Source organism: Chionomys nivalis, chromosome 4 (assembly GCF_950005125.1).
Source record: "Chionomys nivalis chromosome 4, mChiNiv1.1, whole genome shotgun sequence".
NCBI classification, from domain to species: domain Eukaryota; kingdom Metazoa; phylum Chordata; class Mammalia; order Rodentia; family Cricetidae; genus Chionomys; species Chionomys nivalis.
The window spans coordinates 104,354,389-104,377,666 of record NC_080089.1 but is presented as its reverse complement, the minus strand read 5'-3'; the positions used below and the strand labels follow the sequence as shown (position 1 = coordinate 104,377,666).

The 23,278-nt window shown below is 55.9% G+C and overlaps 1 protein-coding gene across 2 annotated transcripts in view; it reads left to right on the top strand.

The window, feature by feature from the left end:
- Positions 1–508: 508 nt before the first annotated feature.
- The window catches only part of Sema3f (semaphorin 3F), a 28,389-nt gene continuing 5,619 nt past the window's right edge, over positions 509–23,278 (top strand). Inside the window, exons 1-12 of one of the 2 annotated variants that reach the window (XM_057768039.1) lie at positions 509–1,067; positions 4,869–5,028; positions 17,266–17,426; positions 17,531–17,593; positions 17,696–17,815; positions 18,568–18,660; positions 20,366–20,459; positions 21,697–21,816; positions 22,006–22,145; positions 22,250–22,364; positions 22,500–22,569; positions 22,710–22,854. In XM_057768039.1, the coding sequence (XP_057624022.1) occupies positions 4,914–5,028; positions 17,266–17,426; positions 17,531–17,593; positions 17,696–17,815; positions 18,568–18,660; positions 20,366–20,459; positions 21,697–21,816; positions 22,006–22,145; positions 22,250–22,364; positions 22,500–22,569; positions 22,710–22,854 (1,236 nt within the window). In that variant the 5' untranslated portion in view covers positions 509–1,067; positions 4,869–4,913. The remainder of the gene's footprint in view (positions 1,068–4,868; positions 5,029–17,265; positions 17,427–17,530; positions 17,594–17,695; positions 17,816–18,567; positions 18,661–20,365; positions 20,460–21,696; positions 21,817–22,005; positions 22,146–22,249; positions 22,365–22,499; positions 22,570–22,709; positions 22,855–23,278) is intronic. The other variant, XM_057768040.1, reaches the window with a different exon arrangement.

The window sequence follows — 23,278 nt, the reverse complement described above, 5'->3', positions numbered from 1 at the left end:
GACATACTCGGGAGGCAGTCATCTGTCGGAAGGTCCAGAAGTGCCAACCGTCCCAGGGGCTGCACCGCCACCTGCTGTGAGGCCTGGGACGTCCCAGGTCCTTCGCAGCGGGGCCGCCGCTCGCTGCAAGTAGGAAGGAGGGACGCGGAAGGGGGCGCGCAGGTGACTGCAGGCTGGTTGTTCTCCTGCGCTCCAGCCCTTCTCACTGGGGAGTTGAGCGCCCGGGTAAACACCAGGCGCGATGTGCACGGTGTATCCACGGAGAGACAAAGCCAGGGCGGGGCGGGGGCGCCGCCCGTGATGCCAGGGCGGGGGGTGCAGGGCGCAGAGCAGCCTCCCATGGCGCGGGTCGCCCACCGCCTGGGAACCCTGAGCCCAGTCCGCGGACAGGTGGAGCGGGGGGCGGGGCGGCGGCTGGGAGGGTCCCGCCCCGGGGGTGGGGCCGGGCGGGCCCGGCGGGGCGGGGCCGTGCTATGCAAATGTCGCCCACGGGCGGCCAATTGCCTGCTCTCCGCGCGCGGCTCCGAGCGTCCCGTCCCGCCAGCGGCCTCGAGACCGGAGCAGCTAAGGAACAAACCGCAGCGGTCCAGGGAGCCCCGAGCGCAGCGTAGAACCAAGCACGCCTCGAGGACCCGTGCAGCCCCGCGCGGTCTCCGGGCTCCAGTCAGGCAGCCAGACGAGCGCAGCGCCATCCGGCCGAGCCCAGCGCAGGGCTCCGTAGCCTAACGCGCGCCGCCGCCCGCGCCCCGCACTGGGGAATGCGCCCTCGGCGCGCAGGCCAGGGGGCGCCCGCAGCCCGCCCCGGGGGAGGCGGCCCCGAGCGCCCCTGAGCCTTTCCATGGCCCGGGCTGGGGCCCGGGGCCTCGGCTGCTGACGTGCACGAAGCCAGTGGAACCAGTGAAGCCGCGGTCGCGGTGTGGATCCCGGCTTCAGGCTCAGAGGCAAGAGGGCGCGGACAGGGCCGTGGCCCCGGGGGGCCGCTAGAGCGGACCGGCCCGACGCGAACCTCTCCGCTGCTGCGGCGGCTACCACTGTCCGGGCGCCCAGGCCCCGCCGCCGTGGACGAGGTGAGTACAGAGGGAACGCGACCCCCCAACCCCACTGGGACCCGCGGCACTGCAACTCCTTAGAAGTGTACAGTGCGCGGGGTCTGGCGAGCCGTGGCGCACTGTCCGCGGGCACCAGGCGACAGGACGAGGATGTGCTTCATACCTGTCCCGGAGGCGGGGACCCCGCAGCTTCCTGGCTGTGTAAGGATGTGTGACAGGGTGATGTGGCCTGCCGGGTCACCAGTGTGTGAAGAATTAACTTTTTCCACCCCCGCAAGGTTTTGGGTGGGTACCCTCACCCTCGCGGAGTGGGAGTTCGGATCCTTCTGTTTTAGTCTTCCGCTGACGCCTGCAGTAGCACTCTTTCCCAGGCGGTGCGCATGCAATGCCTCAATGGCCCTAGTCTGAAGACAGGTCGGCCTCAAGGGAAGGTCTAAATGGGAAGCCCCCACGTGGAGAGTCACCCGGAACAGCAGGGCAAGAGATCTGCCTCCAAAGGGCTTTTCTTCCAGCCCTTTGCCGACCCTCTGGCCCCCAACTGCATCTTGGTCCTGCTTGGATTTAGGGGTTTCCCTGTATGTGAGGTGTTGGTAAGTTGGAAGAGCCTGCAGTCAAGCCCCAGTTTGAACCGTGGGCCCTAGTGGTGAAGTGGGCATGGGACAACGGGGTTGAGGGGGTTGCCTAGGGTAGGTGAGGCAAGGAAAGTGTCAAGATGAAGAGGCCTTTGGAACTAGGGCTGGGGGCCCAGCTGGACCACTAAGTCCTTATTCTTGAAATAGGTGCGTTTTGCCACCCGTCCATTAACATCTGGGGAATCGAAAGCTGAAACCTCCTTCATGTCCACCCTGAAGCAGGGCAAGGTGGAAGGACTCCTGTCCCCGTGAATTCGCTCGGTTTCTCCAGTATCTGCTACCCTAGTTACAGACGGTGGGGGGGGGGGGGGGGAGGACGGGACTGCCCAGGGGTGGTGGGATGGAACAGGGCCTTCTCCGGCTGCTCAGGGGGTGTGCCTAGATAGACCCGTGGACTAGGCAAGGATGCAGCCATAGCCACCCCCACTGTTCCCCCTTAGTTCCAAAGGAGCCAGGGCCCGGAAGTGGGAAGGTGGGGGTTGGCAAGAAGGCCAGAAGCCCGGCCTCAGCCCCTGCTACTGTGCATACCTTGGTGGGGGGGTAGGGATGGAGCCTGGCCCAGGTGACCTTGACTGGGAAACCCTGGCCGCAAAAGGGGGTTTCGGGCCCAGCAGGTCTGCTTCCCGACCCATGAGGTGTTGGGGGAGGGGGAAAGCTAAGGATCCAGGAAGGAGTCTTGGGGTATGGGGGGAATAGCTGAGGAGCTGATGGGGTGCTGTTAGTAATTTTCTCCCTGTGTTCCCCCGTAGTCCTGTTCTTGCCTCTCTTCGATGGAGGCAGTTGTTAGCTAGAGGAGCAACCTCCCTTCGCTGAGACGGGCTCCCCCGGCTCCCCCCGACACACACATATACACACACACTGTAAGCTTGGGAGGTCTGGATCAGACTGAACAATTTGACCACCTGGCCCCCTGTCCCGCCCCCAGGTGCCTCTGGACCCCTTCCTCTGTCCGCCCCTTCCCTGCACCCCTTGCCAGCCCCAGCTCCTCGTTTCTTTGTTCAGGCGTCTCTCCGTCCCTCCCTCTCTCCTCCCTCTCTCCTCCTCCCGCCTGCTGCCTCCCTCCCTTGTTCCCTCCCGCCAGCTTTCTTCCCCTCCTTTTGGTTTTTCCTCCTGGTGGGCTCCCAGGTGGCGGTGGCAGTTTCTCCCCTGTCCATCTACCTGAGCTGATTCTGACATGGGGGTTTTGAGGGGGCTAAGGCTGAATGGAAGGAAGCCGGGGGCTGCCTGAAGGAAAGGCACTGTAGGAGCCCCCTCCCCCTTTCCTCTGTCCTTCTTCATCCTTCTCTTTTCTCTGTCCTCACCGCTAGGCTGCCAAAGAGGGACCCTGAATTTGGTCTTGAAGTCCCAAGAGACTTCATCACCGCCCCCACTTACCTCTTTCAAGGGCCAGAAATTTGTGGGAGGTCCCTGTAGGAGCCTCATGGGAAGATCCCCTACTTTTCTGGACACCTTCAGTGAGCCCAACACTAGCTTTGGTGACCCAGACCTTGTCACTGTGAAAATGGATACTGGAAAAAGGAGGTCATGGGAGAGTTGACATGAACCCCCTGATCAAAGCTCTCAGGGACTCAGACAGCATCTTGCCCTCCTAGCTTCCTTGAGCCCCACCCCACTAGCAGGTCAAGTTCTTGAGCAAACTCCTGCTTGTAAAGACGTGCGTGGGCACGCAGGTGTGGATGTGTGGATATGCAGGGCTGCTCATGGGGGCCTCCAAATTCACCCTTAGGGTGGTAGAGGCTGCACAACCCTTTGCTCCCTGGCCTCCCTGCCAGAGCCTGCCTTGAATTCTGTCAGCACTAGCTTTGTGCCCCCAGCAGACTGGAGGAGGGGGCTGGGGCTGGTTCTCCCCTCCCCCAGTCAGCCAGCCTCCCTGGGAGAGAGCATCTGGGATGGGGAGATCTTGGAGGAATGAGAGGTGTGCCAGGCACTCAGCGAGCACCGCTGGAGCTGCGCTTCCTGTCTGAGGAACCACCAAGTGGTTTGCCTTGGCAGGAGAGGCAGGGCTACAGGGCTGGGGGCTGGGTCTGAGGAGGGCATTGGAGTTCAGAAGTCCACAGTGGAGCTGCACAGTCCTGGCTGGGGGAGTAACAGGCCACCGTGTCCCAGCCCTATCCCAACACATACACACCCTGGTGGCCTGAAAATGGGGTCTCATATTGCTTCCCATGGGAAAGGGATAGACAGGGCGGATCTGGGGGGATGAGACTGTTATTCTTAATGCCCCCACCCCCAGTGCTCCTGGGTGGGGGGTGGGAGTTGGCAAGGATTTGTATCGGGAGGAGCAATATGTTTCAACAACTGTGCTGAGCTGCGTTTATCCAACAGCCAGCCTGCCTGGGGAGACAATATTTGAAAAACACAGTATTAAAATTTGGACCTGCCAGAGATGTGGGTGACTTTGAAGGAGCAGTGTAGCTGGTGCACAGTTTATCACAGGTCCACTGGCCATCCAAGCACCCTTTCTGATTCCTGAGCTGGTACTTCTTCATGGAGGAAGTCCTTCTGCCTGTCTAACCTGGGTGCTTCCTGTTTTCTGCTCTTTAGTAAATGTGAGTCCTGCTATTCTCTGACTTTTCTTTTTTGGCTGGTGTCCTCTCCCCTGCTTTGGACCATCAGCGTGTCTCATTCTTGCTCCCCGTTCTCCCATGATTCCCCTCCACTATTATTAAGTCCAGATTTTCCTGCCCTGGGAGGAGTGCATTGGCTCAAGCAGACCTAGGAGTCAAAGAGAGGGCCTCTCTGCAGGTTGTGGGCACAGTGTGGGAACCTGCCATGAACCACAGAGGGGTTTCTATCATCTGCATGTGTTCCAGCATGTAACTGAGGGACAGAAGGGGGTAAGGCTGCGTCTCCAGTACTCCCCTCAGTTCTGCTGCTCCCAGCTACTCCACTACGGCTTGGACTTCAGGCTCTTCAGTGATCTGCCCCCAGACAAAGGAAGGCAGGAAAACGTATGAGCTTTGTCCTGAGTCTAGAGTTGTGAGTATAGAGATGCCGTCACTCTCTGTTGAAGGAGGGACACTGAGGTAATTTGGTCAGAAGAGGTTGAACAAGGGAAGGTAGGCAGGGCACTGTTCACTTGTAATCCGAGCACAGGAGGATCCTTATAAGTTCTCTGACAAAAAAAAAAAAAAAAAAAAAGGAAGAGAAATGGCTCATACATTTTCCTAACTTGTTCTCTTCCCAGGTGTCCAGAGAATTGGAGCCTGGGCCCTGGGCCCTAGGCCCCTCCATGATGCTCCGCACTGGCCTCATCCTGTGGGCTTCCCTGCTAATCGGGGCCTGGCCTGCCACCCCCATCCAGGACCAGGTTCCCGCTACACCTCGCGTCCGTCTGTCATTCAAAGGTCAGAGACTGCTTTGCTCCTCCTTCCTTACAGCACTGGCTCTCACTGCTGAGGACAGGATTGAGATCAGGGCACAGGGCAAACTGTGCAGTCACTTGGGGAAAGATAGAGAGAGCAGGATCTATTGGGAAAGATGGAACCCGGAGGATGACGGAGAGGAGACATTACTGGGTTCTCTGAGCTCTGACTCTCATAGGTGGGGAGATGCTGTTGTCAGCTCCTAGGGCTGAGGGTCAGACCGTGAGGTAGACCAGAGCCTCTGCCAGCTGGAGGGGCAGGCACACAGTTCTACTGGGTGTGTGGCTACCCAGGCAGGTGTTCCAGGGTCCGTGAGGGAAGGGCACTGTTGGCTGTGTTGTGTGGGGGAGGATTGTGGGGAAATAGAGCGCTTGGTGAGCTCGGGGAAGGCATCGGCTGCTGCTGAAGTGAATACTTTTGGGAAGTCACTAGACTTTAGTGGGGGGCTGGGTCTACTTCCGTCCCCTTGCACCCAGCCCACCCAGCAGATGAACACACAATGACGTGTTTGCTGGACACTTCCTCAGGGGATAGTGTGTGTGTGTGCGTGTGGATGTGTGCACACTGTAGGCCCTGGGGTACACAGGCTGTGCTGTTCCTGCTGAATTCTGTCTTGGCCACCCTCTGGCTAGAAGCAGCGCTGGCCAACCTCTTGCCCTGGGTGGGGCCAGTTCAACCCCGGCTGGCCAGATTTCCCAGCAGCCATATTGGGTGAAAGGCTGAACTGACCTTTCCTTCCTCAGGCTTGGCTGAAACCCATCCCCTAGCTCATCACCATGGCTCCCTGGCAGGGCCCCTGGCCTCCTCCCACCCACACCTGGAGGAGGGATGGGGGAGTGGGAAGTGGGAAGTGAGCTGGTTTATGGTCCCAGTCCTGATGGGCAGACAAGAGTTAAAGGGTTCTAGTTCCTAAAGGGCTTCCTTTCCCAGGCTTGGGAAGGTGAGATATTTATTCGGCTGATACTTCTACCTTTCCCTGGTGGAATTCCTGGGAGTAGATTAATAAATCTTGATGGGGCCAGTCCCCCCCCACCTCCCTGCCTGGGGCCACTGGAGTGTTTCCTCCCCCAACAAGAGATGGGAGGGGGCTTGAACTCCACACCTCAGGACCCCTGGGTCTATCACTTTTGGTATTATTTTTATTAAAATTCATGCCAGAAAGCAAGAAGACATAGGACAGTCTCCTGGGTGCTCCTTTTAAACCCTGTCGAACCTCAGGGGCAAAGGGGAAAAGGCTTTGCTCCTGTTTTCCAGAGGAAGAAACTGAGGCTCAGGCAAGGGCAGGGCCAAGGTCAGGCCAGGAGGCAGAGACAAGGCCAGAAATAGAACCCTGGTGTCCTGGGCTTGCTGGCGCCCACTTTGAGTTGGGTCGATTCCCTCTCAATTAGCTCTGAAGCCGACACCCACAGTGACTAAAAGCCCAGCTTCCTGGCAGCCAGCCTACGGTGTTGTTTGCTGTGCCTATGCGGCCTGGGTAGGGTTGGAGGATGCTTGGGACTACCCCATCCTGGGACTTTGAACTTTTGCCCAGGCAGGTTCATTAGCCAAAACGACACCCCCACCCCACCCGTTCTCACCTGACCTCAGGTCCTAGTATTGTGCCTGGATGTGAGCTCAGTTTAGCGGGTACTCGAGCACCTACTGTGTGCTCCACTTTGCTGAGCCCTGGGAACTCTGCGGTAAACAAGAAGTGCCCATGAGGAGACTAACTGAAAAACACTTGCTAGGTGGCCCCACTGAGGGACCCAGGCCCTGTGTGACTTCTCTGCTGCTAGTGGCTCAGTGAGGAGAGCAGGGACTGGGGTCTCACTGGAGAGAAGTGGGGTGGGGGTCTTCCCGTCCAGTGTGCACATATGGGGTTCATAGAGAGTTGCTCTCAGAAGCACTGTTGGTAACGTAGACTTTGTGAGTCTATTTCTCCTTCCTTCTTGGAGGGACACAGCAGCTGGAAACCAAGGCAAGAGAAGATGCTGGCTTTTTTCTTTTTCTTTTTTTTTTTTTTTTTTTTTTTTTTTTTGTTTTTCAAGACAGGGTTTCTCTGTGGTTTTAGAGCCTGTCCTAGAACTACTCTTGTAGACCAGGCTGGTCTCGAACTCACAGAGATCCGCCTGCCTCTGCCTCCCGAGTGCTGGGATTAAAGGCGTGCGCCACCACCGCCCGGCCCTTTTATTCTTTTTTTCTTTTTGGTTTTTCAAGACAGAATTTCTCTAGCTTTGGAGCCTTGCCCTGAAACTAGCTCTTGTAGACCAGGCTGGCCTTGAACTCACAGAGCTTCTGCCTCCTGAGTGTTGGGATTAAAGGTGTGCGCCACCACCACCTGGCTGAAAATGCCTGTCTTGACACGCTTTGGGTGTTGTAGCAGAACTTGTCACTTCACTGGATTCAGCTAGACTCTCCTGGGCAGAGGGGCTACACTGCCCAGAGAAGATAAAAAAGAACAAAGGCAGGAATTAGACCAGCTTCCAGCTTGCAGCCCACCCATCCGCCAGGCACCCCAGGTCTAGAGCCAGCGGGGCATGAGAGCAAAGGGGCCCTGCGTTCATTCAGACTGGAAGATTTCTGTGTGCATCTCTTAGCAGCACAGAGGAGCCAAGTGGGACCACCACCTTCCAGGGGCACCAGATGTGTCTTTTCTTCCTGCTTCTGGATGCCTGCTTGGGATCCTAGACAGTAAACCCTTCCTCCTTCCCCTGATGGGGCCTGGAGTCCCCTTTGCCCAGAATCCCAAGCCAAGTTTGGGTGGAAAAACTTTTCCTTCCCCTACCCTGGGCCACCCTAAATCCTAACAGCAGTAGGGAGGTGCCAGGCCCTGCCAGGTCCTTTGTTCTGTGTGGGGAATGTTTACTTTTTCCCAGGAAGCCAACCCCCACCCCAACATGCCACTGCTGTCTGGCTGGCTTTGGCAAGGATTTGGGGCTGAGAAATGTTTGGTGGGAGAGACGGATCTCGTGGTGACGGATCGGATCTCGTGGTGACGGATCGGATCTCGTGGTGACGTGAGGCAGCTGGGCTACTGGAGAAACTGAGGTGTAGGAATGAGGAGAGGGAGCAAATGGTCCTGTGTGGATGGAGAGCAGGGAAGAAGCTGCCAATAATGGAGGTGAGAGTGGACGCCTTTGCTGAGGTGAGAACCCGGGTTGGCTCTGACCCCAGGCGCACCTGGCCCCTCAGTGAGGCTGAGCACTCTGTAGCTGGTCCCTGCCTTCTACCTCTCGATGCGGTGCCCACTCCATTGCATGTGGCATAAGTGGACCAGGTTGCTTTTTCTTGTTGGAAATGAAGGGAATGAGTATTCACAAGTCATTTGCTTCACCCTTGGGGGTGGTGAATAGGGGTTGAGGTGTAAAGGCTTGAAGCAAGCCTTGACAGAGCCTTGGCCCAGGCTTCACTGAGGGGTAAGGGCGGGACTGGAGAGCTGGAGTATCACTCTGGCCCCTAGGGGTTCCCTGAGTCCCCAAACTCTATGAGGAACTTGTAATTGCCGAGAAGTTAGAAGGAGGAAGAGGTACAGGAACTGAGACCAGTGATGGCATCGGGCAGCTAGGCAGAGGTCAGGTGGCTTTGACAGCTACAGTGGGTTTGAGTTCTTATCCTAGGGAGGGGTAGGCATTCCAGGATGAGCCAGGATGACAGTTGGCTCTGGAGGAGATGGAGTCTGGATCTCTGTGATTGTAGAAGGCCCAACTCACTCAGGTCAGGAGCCTTGGCCTTTAACCCAGTCTCACCCCAAGCTTTGGATGGGACGCACTGGCTGGGCCTTTCGGAAGCCCGGGCCTTGTCTCAGGCTCTGGCATGTCGCCCACCCCGCCCTGCTGGCTCCGGTTTCCCTTGGCACTGAGTGGGGAGCTGGTGCATGCTCGAGGAGTAAATCATGTTCCCTGGCAGCCCTCACGGCTTCGTAATCGTAAAGAATTTAAAGAGAAACTGCCAAGATACATATCTCACTCGGGGCCATCTTTTACCCTGTGGCTTGGGAGGCAACGAACCCCAAAGAAGGTTCTTGGCTGCCTACACACCTGTGTGTATGCGCACGTCCCTTCTCCTTCTCCAGAAGTGATAGCTTGGAAGATAGCTTCAGGGCCTTGACTACTAGGGACCTCCAGTGCCTCCTTCAGTTGGAATGTCACGCTGTTGCCATCAAACCCCAGTCCTATCCTTGGTGACTGTGACTTCTATGAAATGGCTTAGGCTCCCTGAGCCCTGGTTTCCCCCTTTGTTAAGTGGGAATGGCGGTAACCTGTTGAAAACAGCATCAACTGTAGGCCGGGCAGGCCTTGAATTTGAGATCCTCCTGTCTCAGCCTCTGGGGAGGCTGGGATTATTCGCCTGTACTGCCAGACTCATCCTGGAAGGAACATCCCGAGGACTGCCTTGATTACATCATGATTATCAATAGACCTGGAACAGTGAACTTGCCTCTGTTCCCTGGAAAATGGGGCCAGGAATAGTTCTGACTTCATTGTGGTGTTGGGAGGATGAATTATGTGGATACGGTCACTGTCCCTAGCAGAGAAGAATATCTTAGTGACTGGGATGGTGGCTTATGGGCAAGGATTGATAGGGGGGTGCCCCGAGGTCTCCTCACCCTTCCAGAATTTGACCTTTGGTTAGGGAGATGGTTCTTGGAAAGGACCTGCTGGGGAGGGGTCAGGAGGGAGAGACTTCTACCATGGGCTGGTAGAAGGCAGGCAGGTTTCATCGGTGAGGCAGCCTTGAAAACAGAGGAAAGAATGGTAAGGAAAGAGGAGGGGCAGAGTCAGAGTTCAAACTACCCAGCACCCTGCCGTCTTTAGCTGTTTCCTCGTGGCCGAGTCCTAAATATAAGTGGTGGGAAAATTTCAGTGGTAGAAATCCTTTGTGGGAAGTAGGTACCAGCCTCCCAGAGCCCGACTTGAGCACCTGGGCATCTGCAGTGACCCCTCCTGTGGGTTCTGTTCTGACTTTGCAGCCTGTTTTGGGATGGCCTGGCCCAGAGCTATCCTGGGAATGTGAGTCCTGCCTCAAGGGAGCCCATGGAGAAGCAGAGAGGATTCCGACTGCATTTTTCTTAGAAATAGCAAGAGGGCCTTTGCCAGAGACTTGGATGCCAGAAGGCTACATACAGCCTGAATCCAAAGCCCCGCTCACGTGGGTGCCTGAGCTTGGCAGGCCTGCAACTCCCACCCAGGCTGCTCAAGCCCCAGGGAGAGAGGGCCTTCTGGGTTCCAGACCCTGACCCATGGTCCTGACATAGCAAAGAGCAGAGCTGAGTGGGCAGTGGCTTCTGGTCCGGGCTCAGCTAGGCCCCCTGGCATACTCACCCATCTGTCTGCAAGCGTTGGCTGTCTAGGGCTGGCTCTACATGGCAGGGACAGACACAAAGCATCAGGCCTTTCCCGGGACCAGGAATGCTGGGAGTCTAGTCTTGGCTCTAGCAGGTCCCTTCTTCCTCCACCCCCACCTTCCACTTCTCCTAAATACTACCTTGTCTTGACTTTGACCCGATCTTTCCTCTGAAGTCTCCATAGCTAGCCAAGCGCCTTATTTCTTCCCACAAGGGACTTGGTGCTGATGTCCTTGTTACCCTCTATGGGCCTGGGTCCTAGGGATCATATGCAATAGGCAGAGTAGCAGCTGGAATCTGGGCTTCTGCAGCATCAGAGGTAGGTGGTTCTCCAGGGGGCTGCAACAGAGAGGCTGTGATTTTAACCCTTTCCTGACCCAGCACCACTACAACCTCCAGGATTGGCTCTGAGCATCTCTGCCTCGGTTTCCCCATAAGAATGTGAAGGAGTAGGGGCTACAACTGTCTGGGGCATCCTGTAAGCGTGGTGGGAAGGGCCTGCAGGGACTCTGAGTCTGAGGAGGACAGCAGAGATGGTGGCTGGGCCTCGGGCAGGGGGAGGGTCTTGACACCCACAGCCTGTCTTCCCATCCTGGCCTGTCTGTCCGGGTGATTTATAGTAGTAAATGAGCCATGGAGAGTTTGTTGTCTTTTGCAGTCGTGGGGGTGGAGGAGGAGGCTGTGATGGAGGAAGGAGTGAGGGGTTTCCGGGCCAGGTCTGGAATGTGGGAGGAGGGGTGAGTCCCTAGGCCTTTGGAGCTGGAGACCTCTGAAGACTGATTTACTCTTTCTACCTGAGAAGCGGATCACCGTTCCCCTCGGGCTGGCCCTTTCGTTCCTTTCACATTGCTTGCTGCACATTCTGGGATTCTGGGATTGCCTGGCCTTAGTTGCCCTACACTGGTCACCTTCTCCCCCCTCCCCTATATAGGGAGTCTCTGAACTGTGCTGGGTCCTACCTGGCAGATGCCTATGTGTGCTTTCATACGGCAGCTGTGCGTGGTACTAGTAGGACCTCCTGACCTTCTGTCCAACGGCCCAGACACCATGGGGCCATGGGATAGGTGGAATTGAGGGAAGGCATTGAGTCTGGAGAGCCCTCCTTTGCTGGGACAGAGGGTCAGAAGTAATTGGACATCCCTAGGACAAGGTGTGGACCCTCTGGTTCTGGGCTTGTGTGTGCTTGATTGGAGTGTCATGACCCCGCTGCTCTTTCCCTTGGGCTCTTCCTGGCTTTAGAATGAGCTGGCTCCTAGTCCCTTGTCTGCCCTCTCCTGGGCGGAGCAGGTGGGCAGTGGGGCAGAACGGCCGTGGGAATAGCAGGCCTGGGCCTGCTGGCCCCAGCCCCCGGCCCCCAGTCCCCAGCCCCCAGCCCCTGGCCCTCGGCCCCCAGCCCGAGATGGGAAGGAAAGAGTGGCAGAGCTTTAGTCCATCTGGGTGGCTCTTACTTGAGCTTGGTGTTTACTGAGCAGCTGGGATGTTTACAGTAGCCCTTAAGAAGCGGCCCCTTGTTCTAGAGGATTTCCCATCTGGAGGGTCCCATCAGGGTTCCTCCCTACCTTTCTACCTCCCTACTCCTCTGGGATAGAAGTACAAGGATTTAGGACCTGGACCAGGAACGCTCACTCCTCTCTCTCCTCTTCCCCTGGAGTAGGTTTCCTGGGAGTGGCAACTGTAGGTGAATTACGGTAACTGGGTTCCCAGTTCAGACATTTAAATTAAATTCAATCAGAGTGGTTATTGAATATAAACACGCGGAGTCATTTACATGTTAATTATGTTGAACGGACTATGAGGCCATAATTAGTTGCTAATTGGGTGAGAGCGGCTGTAATTGGTTTTGTTGGCATCGACCTGGCTCACCTGCTTGGTGGTGGGTGCTGGGCCTGTGAATCCTAGGAAGGCTTCTGGTTTTTATAATGCCTGGTCAGGAAGGGGCTGGGGACATAGTGGTTTAGGGTGGTCTATTCCCCAAGGAGATGCAGCTCATCACCAAGGCCAAATCCTCATTCTGACTTCTAGGGTTTCTTAGGGAAAAGGTGATCAGCAGTGGCAGCCCCCTTGCAAGTGAAACTCGAGTTTGACTGTGCATATATTACGTGTTATTATATATTAGTGCCCAAGGGAGGGCCATGGCAGCAATGGCAAGTACTACTGTTGTTGATAGGGCCCAGAGCTGACCTGGTCCGTGGCTGAAGTCTTGGCTTTGGGTATGGTATGAGTGGGGTAAGTGCCCTGAGCTAGTGGGTGGAACATACGAAGACTTCTGGGATGCCCTGCCCCCAACTCAGTCTGGCTGGGGCTCCCAGGGTTGAAGAGCTGTGGCCAGGGGCTGAGGCCTTCCGGCTGGCCGCTCATTAAAAGAGGATTAGGCTGGGAGCCAGGGGGCCAGGCCAGCCCCTGGGCCTTCCTCTGGGGCCCCTCATAGCTTTGGAGGGGTGGAAGATGCTAAGGGTGACCCTTCCCTAGAGCCCATGGGAATGCTGAATGGGGATTTCCTGGGCTCTACCACTTAGCGTCACTGTCACTGCTTTATATCTCTCTATATATTTTAAATATATAAGATATAGATCTATCTGGTTTGCCTCAGTTTCCCTCCTCAGGTCACGAGGCCTGTCTTCCTGGTGGGATGCACTAACAAAGATCTAGATTGGCAACCCCTTCACACCCAATCCCATTTCTCTTCAGCTCAGGGATTAGGGCTGCCACTAACTCACAGGAGGTCAGAGGTCAGAACTGGGCTACAGGGACCTGTCTATCACTCTCTAGTCCCCAGCCCTTTGGGGGGAGGTCACGCTGTCAGTCAGAGCCTATTGCTTTGTGGATCTGTAACCAAGGGGGCGGCACCCACCTCTACTATGAGACTCTTCTTTTTGCAGTAGCCCCTGCCTCACTGGTGGCGGGTCTGATGTCCAAGAGACACACAGCAGGGTGTGGGGCCTGCCCACTTGGGGTCTCTGGGGAGGGCTGTGTACACGCCTACTGGCTTCTTTAGAGTAAGGCATCAACCTCGCAGAGAGCCCAGGATCAAGCCCGAAGGCACTGAGATTGTTTCTGCCCCTGGACCTTGGCCAGGCCATTCTGGGGCAGGCCAGTGTCTTAACAGCCACAGGGAGAGGTCTGGAAGCTGGGAACGGCTGCGGAAATGAGGTGTCTGATGCCAGAAAAGGCTCTTCCTTCCCATGACGGGAAAATCCTTCCCGGATGCTACCCCACCCAACCTGTGCCCAGCTTGGGTGAGAGCCGGGGGGTGGGGCTCTTCCCAGGAAACAGCACCCAGGCCACCACCCTCCCCTGACAAGCTCAGAACTCACTCTGACTGGAGTCTGTCATGCACTGAGCAGAGGTCAAGACTGTCTAAAGACATGACTTAGCCGGGTCAGCATCAGCACCACACACACTGACACCCTCAGGCCCCCAGGCCCAAGTCCCTTACAGAGTATTTAACCCAGTAGGGTCTGCTCATACTGCAGGTGTCAGCCAAGGGTACCTGCTTGAACGTCCCTTCCCACTCCGAACCAGGCTTCTTGGGGAGAAGATAAAAAACACCAGATCCTTTGTCCTGTGGTACACAGGTTAGGTAGGGTCGGTCAGATTGCCCCATGGTACATGGGGTAGGTAGGGTAGGTTAGATTGCCCGTGGTACACAAGGTAGGCAGGATAGATCAGGTTGCCCCGTGGTACACAGGTTAGGTAGGATAGATCAGGTTGCCCCGTAGTACACAGGTTTGGTAGGGTAGGTCAGGTTGCCCCGTGGTACACAGGTTAGGTAGGGTAGGTCAGGAAGCAGCCCAGGATATGGGATCGTCGTGGGGCTTGTGTTTTCTCCTGACATCCAGCATGAGTGGCATTAGCACCTGAGTCTTGAGTTAGCAAGGCTAGAGCTCTACACATGATTTTCTCTAGACCCTGGAGAACTACCTATCTCCACTTTTCTCTTATGTGCACTGGCTCTGATGAATTGAGATTTAGCTGTGCTTCTGTGGATGGGGCTGGGGGAACATGCTGGCGTTACGGAGGTTGGGGCTGAGTCAACAGGAAGCCTCTTCCGTCCCTATGGCCCTCTTTGCCCGTCTCCCCAGCACTAGGAAATGGGGTAGCAGAGATGTGAGTGGGAGACAGACGTCCTTCAGTGATGGTGACATCTGGAAGGAAGCCTGCTTCCTCAGGAAAAGATCCGGGAACCCCAGTCCATTCTCTGGTCCCCCTTGAGACAGATATCCTTCAAGGATGTGTTGAGGAGGCAAGAAGCGTAACAGCTCTCAGGCTCCATCCAGGCCACCTTGAGTGTGAAATTTAGGACGCTCATGAAACATTCTAGACTGGAAAATGAAGCTCAGAGCCAAGGGTATTTCAACAGAGGGGGGGCAGGGGGTGTGTCAATAAGGGCCATAGTGGAAATGAAGCCAGAGCCAAGGATCCCTGACCTCCCTCTGTCCTCTTCTCCAACCTGCATTGCCTCCTGGGGACTCCCCCGCCTCTTCACCATTTCCACAGTGACTAAAGCATCATGTCCTGTGACACCAGAGTGTCCTATAGTACCCGTCATTGACGCCATGTCCTGAGGCCATTGAGAGGAGTCCCTAGGGTCCTGAATCACGGACGAGTCACCTTCCGGCTCTCCATCTCCTGGCAGGCAGTCTCTCATCACCAGGACTGGTTTCCATAGCCCCCCAACCTTCAGGCATTAATCTTCATGCAGTCTGCCTGTCACTTCCCTTTCCTATACCCTGATGTCCGTCCTCACTGATAAACTGGATGTAAGCACAAAGCTCCAAGGTGCCTGAGAGGCACCCTCCACCTGGGAAAGACTGGAGGAGATAGCGGTGGTGTATCAACATACATCAAAGAGAGCCTTCTGTTTCCTTTCTAGAACTTTCTTTCCTCGTCTGCCCAGTGATGCCTTTCTTGTCTTTCTCACAGGGAGGTGGGGCCCTGGGAGCAGAATGCTGGTTTGGACTTGGATCTTGGTCCCTGGTGGTCAGCATAGGGTAGGGTCTAGGTTAGGAGGCCGAAAGTGAATAGGGATGTGGAAGCATGAGGCTTTGGGATTATGTCTGCTTGAGTGCCTGGAAGCTAGCTCTCCGAACCTCCCACTACTGGCCTAGGTACTATTAGAAGGTGTCCACTTGATCTTCTGCCCTCCTGTCTTCCATTGCCCCTGGTGTGCCCCCTGGTGTAGCAGGATGAGTAAGGGCACAATCAAGGCCATGCCCCCAGCCAGGGTATAAATAACCCCTGGCAGGCTGTCCCAGCCTGGGGGGGCTCCACTGGCAACCCCACTTCCTCTCTGGCCACTTTGCAGCCCTGGGGGTGGGGGAATGTTTACTTTCCTGTTGTCACTGTGACTGGGTGGCCGGGCAGGAGACTCCGAGTGACCCAACAACAGGTGCAGGACAGGTGCCCAGGCTGCCCTGCCCAGGGCTTCAGAGGCGCCGCCGGACAGGCGGGTGAGCCATAGCCAGGCAGGGATCGGCCCTTTGATCTTTCGGCGTCCCTGCGTCCCTCTGTCCTAGGGGCTGGCCAAGGTCATCACCCACACTCCCTTGTTGCTACATAATCAGGTCTGAGCAGGGCAAGGCTTCTCTTTGCCCTGCAGTTCTAAACAGTAAGAACCTGAACCGGACACGGGCTCGAGGCCGACGGTCAGATCTCCTTCCTCCATAGCCTAGCCCCTTCATGTGCCCTGACCAGCTTGCTGGTCTAGCCTAGGGTCTCTACAGACCAGCTGGAATCAGAGCCAGGCCAATCAGGGACAGCCACCTGCTGGTGCCCCCTTCCGGCTGTGTCCTGGGCTTCAGATCTCAGCTGTTCTCTCTCCAGGTGCTGGTCCTGGTCTCCCACTCTGTTGCCCCACCTGTGAAGTTGGGTGCCAGCTGTGGGGTCAGGGAATGGGCATATATGCTCCAGTAGTCTCTCATCTGTTGCAGGACACATTTGCATACCTGCTTCATGTGTGTGCATGTATGTGTTCTGTATGTTGCCACCTAAGCCCCCTTTCTAGTGGATATCCATGACCCTCAATCATAATTTTCACCTCTCCTGAGCTAAAAATAGCTGGAGTTGAATGGGGGACAGGCTTACCAAGTGAACAGGTTCACAAACTTCCAGGAGTCCTGTGTGCATTGTTGGCCTGATGTTGGCTGAGCTACCTGTCATTCACCCCAGGAAGGGCTTTGCCTTAGTGTCCTGTGAATGGGAGTCAGGGCTGCTGCAAACAAGCAGAAGGGAAAACAGAAGGCCCAACTGTACCCTGCCCTTGGCCCCTGGCATGGGGCTCCTATATATAGCATTGCTGGGGGAGCCTCCTTTCTCACGCTGACACCTCCTGGCTCATTCAGAGTAGGCTGAGAGTCTCATTCGCAGCCTTGTGGGGTCTGGTGGACTGAAGATCTGTAGGATGTTACTGCTCCTTCAGGGCTTTTTAGTGTCTGGCTAGCCTGTTTCAGGGCACGTGGAGACCTTGAGGTGTGCCAGCTGTGTCCTCTGCCTGGTGGTCAGCTAGGGTGAGGGCAGGGTACCCAGGCTCTGTGCCAGCATCTGTCCTTACCCCGCCCCCATTTCCACCTGCTCATTAACCCTTTCAGGCCCCCACCCTGAAAGGAAACATCTACCACCCTCCACTTGATCAGACTCTTTGATGCCATCACACACCTTGGCTTGCACCCATGGCCCTTTCATTGGGATTAGCTTGGGCTGCCTGTGAATCAAGGGTTTAGCTTTGGGTGTGGCCCCTTCTCCAGCCTGCCCACATGTCCCACTTTCTCCTCCATGCCTGTCAGCAACTGGAGGGGGAGCTAAGTAGGCGCTGGGAGAGGAAGTGGCCCCAGCGCCTCTCTGTCAGAGGGAGAGTGTCTCTTACAGGCCCTAATTGGTGTCCTGCTCTTCACCCACAGAACTTAAGGCCACGGGTACCGCCCACTTCTTCAACTTCCTGCTCAACACTACAGACTACAGAATCCTGCTCAAGGACGAGGACCATGACCGCATGTACGTGGGCAGCAAGGACTACGTGCTGTCCCTGGACCTGCATGACATCAACCGAGAGCCCCTCATTGTAAGGGCTGGCCTGGAAGTGGGGCAGAGCAGGGTGAAGGGCATGAAGCTCAGGGTCAGGGGCCTGGCCAGCAGGCTGCATCCTCTAACCCCCATCTTTGGCAGATCCACTGGGCAGCCTCGCCACAGCGCATCGAGGAGTGCATACTGTCAGGCAAGGATGGCAACGTGAGTGCCTTGGGGTCCACGGAGGGTGAGGCCGTGACCTCGGAGAGGGAGCAGAACTGGGCAGGTGTCTGAGCATCCACACGGCTTTCTGTCTGGCCGCAGGGAGAGTGTGGGAATTTCGTCAGGCTCATCCAGCCCTGGAACCGAACACATCTGTATGTGTGCGGGACCGGTGCCTACAACCCCATGTGCACCTATGTGAACCGTGGCCGTCGTGCACAGGTGAGTGAGCTTCCAGCCCCGGCTCTCTGCTGTCCCCTCTGGTGGCTTCACTCCAAGGTCCTGATGGGAGGATGGGCTTGAGCCCCACCCATTCTTATCACTTCCAAGCCCTGTGACCTTGGGTGAGTAAGTTGTTCTGCTCTCTGAGCCTCAGTTTCCTGACCTGGAAATGGGGCTCACAGTTCCCTTCTAACAGGTCGGTGTGAGGAAGAGGCAGTGAGTTAGCGCTCTCCAGCTAGCACTGTGCCTGGTGCATAGTAAGCATTCGCCCCACACGGGACAGTAATTCTCTTGGCTATGCCTGTGGATCTTCACCAACTGCCAAGTCAGAGGGCCTGGTGGGGTCTTTGGTATCAGAAGGCTGGAAACCTGGGTCAGCTTCCACCACTGTGGCCTGGGGAGGGGAGAGCTGCCTTCCTCCCCTTGGCCCAGGGGTTGGGGAAGCTGCCCTTTCCCCAGCTCTGCTCCACCCTGCCTGCTTCTGCCCTTTTCCATTTCCATGTGGGCATGTATGTGAGTTGATGTAACCTCGTAGGGCTTGTGTGAGAGTGACTGGACATAAGGGGCACATGCGTGTGCAGGCGTGTGCCAAGCCTGTGTGTATGTGTGTGTACACATGCATATACGTTCTCTGGGGGCCCATGTGTTCGTGTGTGTTCCTGGCCTGTGTGGTATGAGAGGCTGGCAGCCCAAGCCCGCTCCCCCAGCCCCTGCCACCCCCAGCTCTAACTCTCTATTCCTCATCTTCTCAGGCCCCGCCATGGACCCAGATGCAGGTGGTCAGAGGCCGAGGCAGCAGGGCCACAGATGGTGCCAACCGCCCGACGCCCACAGCCCCACACCAGGTGGGCCTCATCCTTCTAGTCTTTTGCCAAGCCAAATGACTTCTGAGCTCAGTTTACCCTGGGCCTGGCCCCAAAGCCAGCTTCCCCAGTATCTCCCTCCTCCCTCATGCCCCCACCCCATTCCCATCCCTTCCCCTGCAGTGCCCTCAGGTTCTGAAAGCAGCTCCAGCTGGACTCCTGTCAGCCTCAGTGGGACCCCTGCAGGCAAGAAATCCTGAAGCCACCAGGTGGGGAAGACAGGAGTCCTGGGGACAGTTGTGCCTCAGTCCTGAGAATGTGTGTGGAGACACACATGAGCACATGCCAGCCTGTGCTTGGGCACATCTTCTTATCCACAGAGGGTCTGGCACATGACTCCTATGTGTCTGTTCCCATGCCTCCTGTGGGTCACGTAGCAGATACAGGAATCCTGCACATTCACATATGGGGGCTCTCAAAGGAGGCAGTGTGTCGGTTGTCTGTCCATTAGTCAAGACTGGGTGTCTGGGCTGGGTAAGGAAAGCTGGGGCTGGGCAGGGGCGGGCAGGGGGGCACAGGCTGCCGGTGAATGACAGCATGTGAGTGCGTATGAGATTACATGTTTGTGCTTGTGTGTGTCTGTCTGTCTGTCTTCCTGGTGAGGAGTGGTGAAGATCTAAGGCTGTCTAGATTCTGTGTGTGTGCGGTGGGTTACATGTACCGGTTGTGTTGCCTGCTGGTCTGTGTGCAGCCCCTGTGTGTACAGGAGGTTACGTGTGCGAAGTGTAACTGAACTTCCCATCACCATCCTGCCACTCGCTGCCACCTTCCTCTGTGCATTTCTCCTCTTCCCTTGCCCTGCCTTTGCCCTGCCCTCCCCACCAGGCCTGCGAGCTCTCCCTGGTCCCAGAGACTTCACAGGCCTTCCTAGCATCTCTCAGGGCGAAGTGGGTGGTATGGGGATAGATGGCTGTTAGCTTTGTGAATCCCACACGATCTCAGCTGTCTCCCCCTTCCCCCAACTTGGCACTCTGGGGAGATGTGGAGGGACAGAAAACCATGGACCTTTGGGTCCATCATGAGGTCCACAGGTACAGCAAAAAGCCTAGTGACAGCCGGGCGGTGGTGGCGCACGCCTTTAATCCCAGCACTCGGGAGGCAGAGGCAGGCGGATCTCTGGGAGTTCGAGACCAGCCTGGTCTACAATAGCTAGTTCCAGGACAGACTCCAAAACCACAGAGAAACCCTGTCTCAAAAAACCAAAAAAAAAAAAAAAAAAAAAAAAAGCCTAGTGACAAACCTTGAGCTCCCTGTTTGGACCTGATGCTAGGAGAATAAGACCCCAGGCCTTATTCTTATTCTAACTATGCCCCCATTCCTACTCAGGTCTGCAACCCCTCCTTGGCCCAGGAGAGGCAGCTATAGCTCAAAGTTCAGGCCTCTGTAGCCCAAAGGGGTTTAGCAAGCATCTTCCTGAGCTAGTTGGCGTGGAGGGACTTTAGCCCAGATAAACCCACCCTGTGGTCCCCAAGACCTGGACCTCTGAGACTTGATTCTTAGTCCTTACCTGAGGAATAAGATCAGAGATTAGTTCCCTTGGAAATACCATGGGCCTGCCCCAGGAGACCTGGCTGGATGGAGTTCAAACCCAAGGACCCTGGGGGATGGACTCAGGGTGTCCCCTTATGAGATTTATCCTTGTCTGTGGGACTGGCCTGGATGTGCTGAGCCCCTCTCTACCCTGCAGGATTACATCTTCTACTTGGAACCTGAGAGACTGGAGTCAGGGAAGGGCAAATGTCCATACGACCCCAAGCTGGACACAGCCTCAGCCCTTATCAGTGAGTGCCTTCGCCCCACCCTGGTTCTGTGGTGTCAGTGTGTAGCCTTTGCCACTAGAAGGTGTGGGGGTTACCAACACTTCTGAGTTGACCTTGTCAGAGAACATGACCCTGTCCCATTAGCATACTTGGAGAGGGTGAGGGCACAGCACAGATTCCCGGGTGAGCTGAGAGGCAGAGCTGGGTGTATAAGCCTTCTGGATGGGACACTAAGAGGCCAGATCTTCCCCCGAGATACCAAGTGGGGTCTTTGCAAAGCCTGGAACCCTGGGAGCCATGGCTTACCTAGAGGAGAGATAAGCTGGGTTTGTACTGAGAGTCATGTGAGGGGTCCCATGTGTTGAGGAGACCCGAAGGGGCTCACACAGAGCACCCAGACCAGCTGGGGAGGATGTGTTTCTGTACTATGCAGATGTTGGGGAGAGTTGGGGCTCTTCTTAAGGCAGTGTCCTATTTATTGGAGACTGGAGCTGCTGCTGCCCCTGCTTGAAGCGTGGGGAGCTTGCCCCTGGTCTCGGCCTCTGCCTGCTTTTTGACTGTCCGTAATGTCCATCCCCAGGGCATCTCACACAGTAGCTGCCAGGTGCTGTGCCACCTGCAAGCCTGGGAAAGGTCCCTGGGGCTGGGGGAGGGGCAGGTGTTTTCCCCTTGGTGAATAAGAAGGCTGAAAGGCTGAGTCCAGAATAGGGGCTGTAACGGGGGGGGGGGGGGGTTACTCTGGAGACTCTCCGAAGGAAGATAGGATGTGCTGGAGCCAGCTCAGCAGCTGAATTTTCAGGAATTTTGTGATCCAGTTGTTAAATACGGCTGTTATTGAAAATCAAATTATAAAGGCTCATAACCAAATCAATTGTATTAAAACAGAAGTAATGGCTGCAAAATATAATAAATGCTCAAAATTTATTACTTCCTAATTGTTTTACTACATTGCCACATTGTAATCTGGCTTTTGAGGCACTTTAGGCCTGTTATGATCGTGTGGTAGAGTCTTACAGGGTGACACTGGCATGTCCTCCCAACTATGGTGACTACAGGTTAGCAGCTTGAGACAAGCTGGGATAAGGGGATCCCAGGAATTGGCTATTGCCACTGACAGGTCTCCTCCGAGAACAAGTTGTAAACACTTAACAAAAGATATGATCATGCCCTGGGCAGCTCAAAGTGTGTGTGGGGCATGCCTCTGCCTAGGAGTCCCCGAGTCTGAGCAGTTCCCTGACTAACGTCTGACCCCCTACAGATGAGGAGCTCTATGCAGGAGTGTACATTGATTTTATGGGCACTGATGCAGCCATCTTCCGCACGCTTGGAAAGCAGACGGCCATGCGCACCGATCAGTACAACTCCCGGTGGCTCAATGGTGAGCACCACCCACAAGCCCTTAGTGGGAAGTGTGGCTGTGCTGTGCAAGGAAATCTACAGACGCACGCCTGGGGTAGAGTTTTGAGCCTGGGACAGGGCTGGTTTCCTATTGGGGATTCTATTGGAGAAAAAGAAACATAGCTAGGGTGTCCATGCTGCTGACCCCTGCCCACCTGTCTGCCCACAGACCCTTCATTTATCCATGCTGAGCTCATCCCTGACAGCGCGGAGCGGAACGATGACAAACTCTACTTCTTCTTCCGAGAGCGCTCTGCAGAGGCTCCACAGAACCCCGCTGTATATGCCCGCATCGGGCGCATCTGCCTCGTAAGTGTCTGTAAAACTCGGCTGCCTCTCCCTCCCCAGACCTACTCCAGCCAGTCTGGGGGTGAATGAGTTGATCTAATCTGGCTCCCTGCCCACACCTCCAGAATGATGATGGCGGCCATTGCTGCCTCGTCAACAAGTGGAGCACATTCCTGAAGGCGCGGCTCGTCTGCTCGGTGCCAGGGGATGATGGCATCGAGACCCACTTCGATGAACTCCGTGAGTGCTCAACAAGCTAACGGGGTCCTATAGCTGTAGAGGGTGATGGGGGATGGATCAGTGGTGGTCAGGGTCCCTCTAGGGGGACCCCTCCCTTAGGCAGTGTCCCCAGTACCTTCTCTCTTTTTTTCCCAGAGGATGTGTTTGTCCAGCAGACCCAGGATGTCAGGAACCCCGTCATTTATGCTGTCTTTACCTCCTCAGGGTGAGGTTGGATCAGGCCATGCAGGGGCAGGATTGGGGGTTATGGCTTGTGGAGGACCCTAGCCTGGTTATGAGCTGTTGGGTAGATGTGGGCTGGGGAGGGCCATGGGCCATAGCAGTAACCTGCTTGTTCGTACACAGCTCCGTGTTCCGAGGCTCTGCAGTGTGCGTCTACTCCATGGCTGACATCCGTATGGTCTTCAATGGGCCCTTTGCTCACAAGGAGGGCCCCCACTACCAGTGGATGCCCTTCTCAGGGAAGATGCCATATCCCCGGCCTGGCACAGTAAGTGCCCCATGTGTTTCTCTTTGTGTAGACTAGGCTAACCTCCAATTCAGAACTCAGAAGACTACCTGCCTCTGTCTTCTGAATGCCAGGATTAAAGGCATGTGCCATTACCACCCAGTTTTTTTTTTAACCTTTCTGTCTTGAGACTGTTTATCCCTGGCTGGCCTGGAACTCACTAAGTGGATCAGGCTTGGCTCAAACTCACAAAGTTCTGCCTGCCTCTACCTCCCAAGTGCTGGGATTGAAGGCGTGTCCTCTGGTTTTTGTTATTGTATGTGTATGGATGCTTGGCCTGCATGTATGTCTGCACCACATGCATGCCTGATTCTTACAGAGGCCAGGAGAGGACATCGGATCCCCTGAACTTACAGATGGTTGTAACTTCAATGTGGGTTCTGGGAATTAACCTTGAACTTCTTTT